General features: G+C 33.6%; 1 protein-coding gene and 1 non-coding gene across 2 annotated transcripts; one reads left to right on the top strand and one right to left on the bottom strand.

The window, feature by feature from the left end:
- Positions 1 to 246: 246 nt before the first annotated feature.
- Positions 247 to 333, top strand: LOC113000289 (small nucleolar RNA U30). The gene has a single exon (XR_003265580.1). It is a non-coding gene; the product is annotated as a small nucleolar RNA U30 (small nucleolar RNA).
- A 1,360-nt stretch (positions 334 to 1,693) lies between these two features.
- On the bottom strand, positions 1,694 to 7,111 carry LOC100809276 (uncharacterized protein At4g29660). Its single transcript, XM_014771212.3, has 3 exons — positions 6,591 to 7,111; positions 6,178 to 6,404; positions 1,694 to 2,007 (listed from the first exon to the last, which is right to left on the bottom strand). The coding sequence occupies exons 2-3, from the start codon at positions 6,358 to 6,360 to the stop codon at positions 1,900 to 1,902; spliced, it is 291 nt and encodes a 96-aa protein (XP_014626698.1). The 5' UTR covers positions 6,361 to 6,404; positions 6,591 to 7,111; the 3' UTR covers positions 1,694 to 1,899.
- Positions 7,112 to 9,436: the final 2,325 nt, after the last annotated feature.

The following is a 9,436-nucleotide window of genomic DNA, read 5'->3' as shown; positions in this document are numbered from 1 at the left end:
AACAACGGATGATAATTAATGGTCAGAAAAATTTGACACACTTTTTACATTTTCATAGACTAAATTTTGAATTTTAATCTTTAGGGACAAATTAATCAACGAATTACACATTCAAATATAATTCAGATATAAAAATGATTATTTATCGTTGTTTTTCTCTTTTCTTTTCTTCTCTTCTATAGGTGTATGTAGCGTTTGTTCATTTTCATTTTCATTGTTGAATTGAAACTATAAAGAGGGGGAAAGTGCTATGATGATGAGATCAAATAATCTCGTTAATCTGATTCTTTCATGAGGATAACTTTTCTCATCCAGTCAATATTCTTTCTGAGCACCCTTCTCTCTTTCTCTCTCACTCTCCAAATTATTTGTCAATTCACGTTCTTCAATAAATTCTTGTTCTTCCTAAACAATGGAATGAATTTGGTGGCAAATGAACTTTTTGATTAACCTCTCTCCCCATAGTATTTTACATGATCTGTCAGTTTCCATAATCAAGTTCTTGATTTTTGTTTGCAAGCGAGTAAATTTAGTCAAATTTTTAATGAAAAAGGATTTCAGTGTTACTTTAACATTCTTTTATAAACTCTTGTTGGATTTTTAGTTTTATTCATATTTTTTTATTCAATAGGAAATTCGATTCCGAGATGAATCGGCTGCTGAAAAACATGAGAAAAAGAATATCAAGTTTTTTTCCTTTTCTTTTTCTTTCATTTTTATTCAAATTGAACTTGGGAGATTGCTCTGAGGTTGATAAAGTTTCCCTTTATGATTTGTGCTTGTAAAAATGAGATTCAAAATTACTGCTTAATAATAAAAAAAATCTCACTGAAAGAGTATCAAGTTTTTTTTTTTCTTTTCACCAAGATGTATTTACAAAAGAGATGCATTATTTATGATAAAAAATTATAGAAATATTGTAATTTTTTCCATATTTTTGCATAATATGAAAATACCTTTTTCTGCGTAATGTTGATAATGACACAAGTGTTTATAAAAGTTGATTTTAAATAGAATTAATTTTATAAAAATTAATGTTAATTAAAATTGATTTTGAAATGATGGGATTTATATTCGCTAGGAATGTCCTCCTCGGTTAGGAATCAAATATAAGTAGAATAGGCAATTAAAATAACCATGAGCAATTGAAAAATAACAGCCTAAATAAGGAGTTATATTATCAACCCCATTTACTCACAAAATGAACACTATAATTGTAATTTATTGGTATGCATAAAGAAGACAAAAAAGAATAAGACATTGGTACCGTTTGATGCACGGTAAAATTTGCTCGTGTATCTAAATTATAAAATTTAGGAAGCGTTATTATAATATATTTAAATTAAATTATATTAATGAAAAAATATTTGTGTATTTTATGTAATAAATTTTTAGTTAAGAATAAATCTAGAATCATTATAATATTAATTTTTAAATGATATTTTAAATGTTATAAGGTGTGAGATTGATTAATTTGGAAACGTGATGAGATCTTTACAGTTACAAAAATGCACATTGTTCTGATTAAGGGATGAGAGTTAATCATTTTTTTTTTGTTACTGCGAGCGTGAGACTTAAACAAAAATTAAAGTGTAGCAAATACTTAAACAAAAATCAACAGGTTTGAAGTGGACGGCCAATAATTCCATAAACACGAACATAGAAACTAATTGCCATGTTCTGCCTGTAATAATTACCAACCAACAAGTGATATTGAGAACATAATTACAAAAAGTCTCGAGCCAAGAGAAAATCCCACTCTCTGATATAATAAAGGGTTTTTGCCCATAAAAATGTATGCGGTAGTAAAATGTTGTTGACACCAAACAGAATCAATTAATCATAAAAAACATTAAGTGAATTGGAATTAAGTATGAAACATGCTGCCTCCAGAGCCTTTCATTTAGATGGGGGTTCATTACCGCCCATGACCCTCCAAGGACCCCCATAAAACTTCGGTCTCATGAGAGGCACTGCTTTTCCAGGGTGCTCTTCCCAGTACTTTTCCTGTCACATTGCAATATTAGTTAATTTTTGACAAATGGAATCTCCTAATAATATATTTAGGTAAATGTTAACCAGTATCCTGAGAGTATTGGTTAAGGAAATAAAAAAAGAATTTTTTTTTTTATATATGCTCTCTTATGATTTAAATGCACTCCCATATGATTTCTAATCTTTCCTCTTTCAATTCCTTAACCAGGGCATTGGACACTCGTTAGCAAGACCCATATATTTAAAGCTAATAGTATATTATACTACTGCAATATTCTTAACATGAAGCATGCAGTAGAAAATATGGGAAATCTCACACCAAAAGGATTATAAGTGTTTTTCAACCAAAATCAGCGTTCACTATTATTGCACTATGCAAATTGGCAACCAGAAATCAAGTGATTCAAGGAGGGATCATCTTGTTAATTGGCAGCTATGTTGCAAGCCCCTATGAGGAAGGTGATTTGGGCCTAGGGATTGAATTTTCATAAATATTCCTTTTAGTGGTTAGATGGTTGTGGCGCAAGGGCATAAAGAGAAGGTACTGACTTCATCAAAAAGGCGGGAAGACAAGCTTGGGGTGAATACCACTCCTGCAAGTGTCCCAAAATGTCTGATCCCACCACTTCAATGGAACATTAATAAAACAAAGCTTCTCTATCAAATTATTGTACTGGTAAAATTCACCATTCTATGTTCAGGGCTTTATAGAATAATGTTTCAGCCGGTATTATACAGAATGTACAAAAAGTGAACACCATTTATCCAAACTACTACCAAAAGCAGCAAGCAGCTTTCCCAGAGAATAAATGTAATTATTTGTATTTATTAATAAAAACAATCAAACTCCTATTAATTATCAATGGAATCAAGCAGAGTATTGGATCCTAAGTTTAAACCAAATAATAAAGTTGCTTTCTCTACATATGTGATTCTTGCTGTTTAGATTGTCTATGCTAGCAAACAATACAGCAGAGAACTGGAAACAACCACTTTTATAATTAACAATAACTGCCCCCAGCCAAGGATAATTATAATATGCCCAGCTCTAAATACAAGAAACTGATAAAAAAAAATGTGGCCTCTACCTCCCACACAATTCTCTTTATATCAGACTAGGGAAGAGAGGCACGAGTGCCTCTCTAAATTTTTTAAATAAAAATAAAATAAAAGAAGAGAAAAAAGGTTTGGAGGTTAAATAAAAAATCAAAATAAGAGTGATAGGGAAGAGAGAAATTGACAATGTAAGAGTAGAGGGCAGTTGCCATAATTTGAAAGAGAATAGTGAAAATTTAAGAAGTGGTTCAAAGGGTTAAATTGTCTACACCAAATGTAGGTATTCCTTTTATTATTAGTATAGATATGTATCTTCTTTCATTTAAGTAACTTACCCTCCACTCACCCGCATCTCATCTAAATTCTAATTACAATTAAGCTAAGTTCTCATCTTGGGCATAAAGGTTTAAAGCTGAATCTTCTGTCCTGGTAATATCAGGAATTGAGCGGCAAATTGACCAAAGCGGGTTCCTTTTAAAAACTTATTCCCAAAAGGGGTCTGCTTTGAAACTTTTTTCGAAGGTGTTTTTGGAGGGAACTCGCCAGTGGAGTTGACGAGTTGGACACGTGACAGCAGCTGGGGGAACTCGTCAGTGGAGATGACGAGACACGGTCCATGTGGCGGATCCCGCCATTCGTAATGACGAAATGTTTTTTTTACGGAAATTTTTTTTTAACTTGAATCGGGTATAACTTTTGATAGGAATGTCCGTTTGAGGCCCATAGTATGTCAAAATTCTCGAAATTGAATGAAGAATCCCCTAGCAAATTCCCGAAGGGGATTTGGTCAACTCATTTTTCCAAAAAAATTCAACCACCCATTTTTTTAATAAAGAATCCTATTTTTTAGCTACTTAGAGACGTTTTTTGGAAAAATGAGTTGACCAAATCCCCTTTAGGTATTTTGCAGGGGATTCTTCATTCAATTTCGAGCATTTTGACATATTATAGGCCTCAAATGGACATTCCTATAAAAAATTATACCCGTTTCAAGTAAAAAAAAATTTCCGTAAAAAAACATTTCGCCATTACGAATGACGGGACCCGCCACGTGGACCGTGTCTCGCCATCTCCACTGGCGAGTTCCCCCAGCTGCTGCCACGTGTCCAACTCGCCAACGTGTCCATTGGCGAGTTCCCTCCAAAAACAGACCCCCTCTGAAAAAAGTTTCGAAACAGCCCCCTTTTGAGAATAAGTTTCTAAAAGGAACCTGCTTTGGTCAATTTGTCGAATTGAGCTAAAACTGACAAGGCAGCTCTCAACCAGTCAACCTTTCTATTTTCGGATTAGCAATCCACCATAAAACTAAGTCAAGTAGAAGAAGGATTTTCTTCACAAGCATGTTACAGGAAAACCAGAAAAACCTTGTATAATGAACAATTTATTGGCAGAAATTATAAAGAAACATAAATAAGATTAGCTTTTGAAAGCTGAACTGCAGGCATACAATAGAACAAATCACACCATAAGGCTGAATCCAAGAAACAGCAAGAACAGACGGCTCAAAATTGAAATGGCAGAAAATGAATTATATAATTGTTTTAATTTAAGCCATCAAAATCTAAAGCAGCAGCTAATAACAAAAAAAAATTAACACCAAATCTCCAATAAGCTGTCCGTTGAAGCTATACAACCAGATCCTCAATCTTTCACTGAACTCTTTCAAATAAACAAAAACTAAACAAAATGCAATTCGAATCGCAACAGAATTTAAATTTCCAAATTGGGAATAAAAGGAGGTATTGACAGTAGGTTGAGTCCTCCAGGATCTAGCAAGGAAAGAGTGATAGATAAAGAAAACCAAAAATCAGGATCTCAAGTAACACAACCTTTACAGACTAGTTTGAAAATTGTGACAGGCATTCAATTTAAAGCATCCAAAAGGCCAACAACCACAATGCCCAATCAAAACACAAAATTGAAAATGGTAAAAACTGAAAATCCATTTTCTTGGGAAATAAAGAGAATTGGGGGAGGGGGGGGTTCCAAACTCATGATCAGAAGAAAGTGAGTGAAAAAAACTATTTCAAATAAACAAAAACTAAACAAATTGCAATTCCAATCGCAACAGAATTTAAATTTCCAAATAGGGAATAAAAGGAGGTATTGACAGTAGGTTGAGTCCTCCAGGATCTAGCAAGGAAAGAGTGATAGATAAAGAAAACCAAAAATCAGGATCTCAAGTAACACAACCTTTACAGACTAGTTTGAAAATTGTGACAGGCATTCAATTTAAAGCATCCAAAAGGCCAACAACCACAATGCCCAATCAAAACGCAAAATTGAAAATGGTAAAAACTGAAAATCCATTTTCTTGGGAAATAAAGAGCAAGAATTGGGGGAGGGGGGGTTCCAAACTCATGATCAGAAGAAAGTGAGTGAAAAAAAATGTTTGTCCTTGAAATGGTTGTTGAAAAAATAAAATTCACTATTCCATTGACACTAGCATTCTTAAAAATACAAGAAATTTGTAGCTGACAATTGCTAATTATTCTACCAATTAATTTGAAAATCAAGGACAAATATAATTGCCCATAAATATGCAAAAGCTTATAACATTGGTAAGGGTAGGAATTCTAAATTATAGCTAATAAACTCTAAAAATAGATACCGAGGCATATATTCTTAATAGTCATGATTAGCTGCAAGCAGTTGGAAAATTGCAAATAAAATCATATCATTTCTAGTACCCAAATTCTTCTATATTCAAATTTCTTTGACACTTGAACTCAAGAGAAAGAATCCCATCTTAAGAAAACCTCATTGAGTGGCGACCAGTGTGATTCATAATCAAAATGTTCTGAACTTCTAACTTTAATCATTCCTTATCCAACAAACACAACCCACAAATGGTGGTATTTCTCTAAGGATCAAACATTGTTTAAAACAACTGCATCACACTGCTAATAAAAAAGTCATAGAGATTGGAGTCTATGTCCAATAGAGTCCCCAAACAACAACTACCACTAGGCACACGCAACAAAGCTTCACCATTTTTCTCCTTCCCATCCCACCACAAAAATACAAACAATAAAACCAACTCACACAACTACTTGTTTGAAACTACGGATATCCAATAAGTGGCATGGATGGGTGTAACAAAAACAAAAGAAAACAAAAATAAACCTTGTAGAGTTGTTCAGTGATGGCAGCACCAATGACTCCAGAGTAGAAAGCAGCAATGTAAATAGTGACCAATGGGGTAAAGGATTTGGGCCTTCTGTAAGGTTCCACCATGTCCCAAAGAAAGGTTTTTTCCCACTTTGTGTACAAATAATCAGCATATTTTCTCCACAGGTAGCTTGCCATTTCAATCACTTCCTCTTCAGCACCCTCAATCAGTATTCAAGATCCTGAAAGAGAAACAGAAAGAAGACTGTGTTACTACCTTCAATTGAAAAGAAGACTGCAGAACCCTTAATATTTGAAACAAGGTTTAGTTACTTCTAATAACCCCAAAAAGAACCAAATTACAATCGACCCAGTTGTTTGTTTACTTCATACGGAGAAGATAACACACAAAGTGGGTAACAAAACACCTTGTGGTGAAGTGGGTCGTGCGAGCGCGCAAGAAGCTTCAATTACAAATTACTTGATTAATCGACACTGCGACGGTGATGCGAAATTGCAATGCGACCGAAGGAGTTCTTGAATGCGGATGAAGCACTGATAATTACTATAATTTTTTGTGATGTTCAACCAGAATTATCAGAATTAGGGAGTGTAAGAAGCAGAGGTATGTATGCAGAAGTTTGAGTTGGGTCGAAAGGAGAATACGACAGTCCTACGAGTTTTTGTTCAAACAGCTTGTGGGCATCAGGGGCTGGAGCTGTTGGCAGTTGGATTTGTGATACAGGAGTCCAATGTTTTAACCGACACAAGCAGGGGGAGAGTATGATCAAGTGAGAAGATCGTTTTGGGGCGGAGCGTATGAATTTTAACTTTTAAGCCTTCCCAGTGGTTGGGGCGCTGATAGGGAGGGGAAATTCAACCCACATATTACAGGTTTCCACAAAAATATCCGTAAAGATAACTCACATATTGGAGCTGGGTGCTGGAACAGGAATTTATCCGCAAATTTATACGACAAGAATTACTTGAGGAAACAATATACATCATATATAATTTTGTGTGAAAATAATTATGCAGAAGTTTAATTAGAATTATTTGTAAAAATAATTATGCATAAGTTTAATTAGAATTATTGTTAAAGCGATTAAACAACTTTAAGAATTGTCATGTTGGATAATTATCTTTGTAATATTTGTTAATGACTTGAGTTTAGACAAAAGTGTTATGCTTGTTTGTTTTTAATAATGTGTGAGTATTTTAATGTTATATTTTCTATATTTAAAAATACATTTTTAATATGCGTGTAGTAATTGTTTTGATTATTATTATTTATTTATTAATTTTATACATAAACAAAGTATGGGTTACATGTGCATATATGGACATATAGGTACCCGGTGGGTATAGTGATGAAGATTAAAAGCTTGCATGTGTATGGGGTCGAGTATAGGGATTTTTTTTTTTCTAAAAGCTTGCATGTGTATGGGGTCGAGTATGGGTTACATGTGCATATATGGACATATAGGAACATGTACTATAGGACCCCTACCCATTGTCATTCCTATACAATGATGTTATGTGGCACAATTTTTCTTAGTTATTTTCATATGTATGTCATGTTTTATCCTACTAGAGTGGGTATGGGTAAATAATTTTTATTTTTAGTGGAAATACAGGCATCACATGTGCTTGCATTTCTATTTCACTAAGATTAACATATTGTTGAAGTACCTAAAATACACTAGAAAAGGAGTTGAATAGTGTCTTAGATAAAAATTTAGTTTTTGGAAAACTGTTAAAAGCTTTTCTCAAATAGATATCAATGGACAAAGGATTTCGTCCAAAGAGTTCAAAATCACGATGTGCTTAGAAAATCACTTCACAAAACTTGGCTATAGTAGTGTAAAAGTGATTTATAGAAAAGAACTAGTTATATAGAAGTAGTAAAGAAAACAGAGAAGGTTTTATACTGGTTCACCCCAACTCTTGGGCTACATTCAATTCTCCTTCAAACCTTGAAGGATTCCACTATTCAATTCTTTGATTACAATCAAGTATTATCTATACCACTTCTAGTTACAATGAGTACTCTCTAGGCCACTCCTAGCACTATACTTAATCTCCCTCTTGTTGGATCAAGTGGCCTCGGAATAATTAAGAAGGGCGGGGGGTTGAATTAATTATTAATGTGTCTTGACTAATTAAAAATTTATCCTTCTTAATATTACTAGATTCAAATAGGCTTTACTACTAAGTTATGAGAAAGTAAAGAACAAAAACAATAACTTAGACAAAAGTAAAGTGGAAATAAAAAGTGCATAGCGAAAAAATAAAGAGTGTAGGGAAGAAGAAAGCAAACACAAGATTTATACTGGTTCGGCCATAACCCGTGCCTACGTCCAGTCCCCAAGCAACCACCGGTTCTTGAGATTTCAAATAACCTTGTAAAATCCTTTACAAGAAAAGATCCACAAGGGATGTACCCTCCCTTATTCTCTTTGAACAACCAAGTAGATGTACACTCCACTTGAACTGATCCACAAGAGATGTACCCTCTCTTGTTCTTAGTATTACAACCCAAGTAGATGTACTCTCTACTTGTACCACAAAGAATGTACGCTCCAATGTGTTAAGACAAAGAATTCTTAGGCGGTTAGTCCCTTGAATCTTTGTAAGGGGAAACAAAAGATACCTCAAGTGGTTAGTCCTTTGAAATCTTTTGTTCAAAGGGAAGAGAAGAATCAAAAGAATTCTCAGGCGGTTAGTCCTTTGAATCTTTTGGCAAGAGGAAGAAGGAAGAAAAGATAGCACACTTTTGTTTTCTGCAGAATTTCCACTTGCAGAAAAACAAAGTTTTGAAACCGAAGTTTAGAAAGCTTTTTGGCAAGAGTTTTTGCAAAGAAAAAACAATGGGAAATGGTTAGATTTGAAAGAGATATGTGTTTTTTTTTTTTGGATTCTTCTTGATAAAATGCGTGCCCAGGTCTTGCTTTTATAGACTCTTCATGTCTGGTCAAAAAAACCATTGAAAGAGTTATGATTTTTGAGAAAATCATGATTTTCTTCTATTTCTAAACCCTTTTTGCACCATTTTAATTATTGATTGGTCTTAATTGTCAATTAATTAGGCAGTTTTATTATTTGGGCTCATTTAGCTAATTTGATGTTTTTAATCTAATTTCAGGAATTAATGAAACATTGGGCTTAATTCGGATTTTAGTTGTGGACTTGAAGAGAGCAAATAAAGCAGAGCTTACCTTAGTTAATATCTAATTAGGAAATTTCGCAATTTTATTTTATGTTGTTCAGTGTT

This window comes from Glycine max, chromosome 18 (assembly GCF_000004515.6).
Source record: "Glycine max cultivar Williams 82 chromosome 18, Glycine_max_v4.0, whole genome shotgun sequence".
In the NCBI taxonomy this organism is placed as follows: Eukaryota; Viridiplantae; Streptophyta; class Magnoliopsida; order Fabales; family Fabaceae; genus Glycine; species Glycine max.
Note: the sequence above shows the minus strand (reverse complement) of the source record. Positions and strands in the feature narration are given on the sequence as shown.

What these genes read in the sequence shown, in the direction of transcription:
- LOC100809276 (XM_014771212.3), bottom strand. Translation starts at nt 6,360, where the DNA reads ATGGCAAGCTACCTGTGGAGAAAATATGCTGATTATTTGTACACAAAG. An exon ending in TCACTGAACAACTCTACAAG is followed by an intron (nt 2,008 to 6,177) that starts GTTTATTTTTGT and finishes GCAATGTGACAG; the next exon opens with GAAAAGTACTGGGAAGAGCA.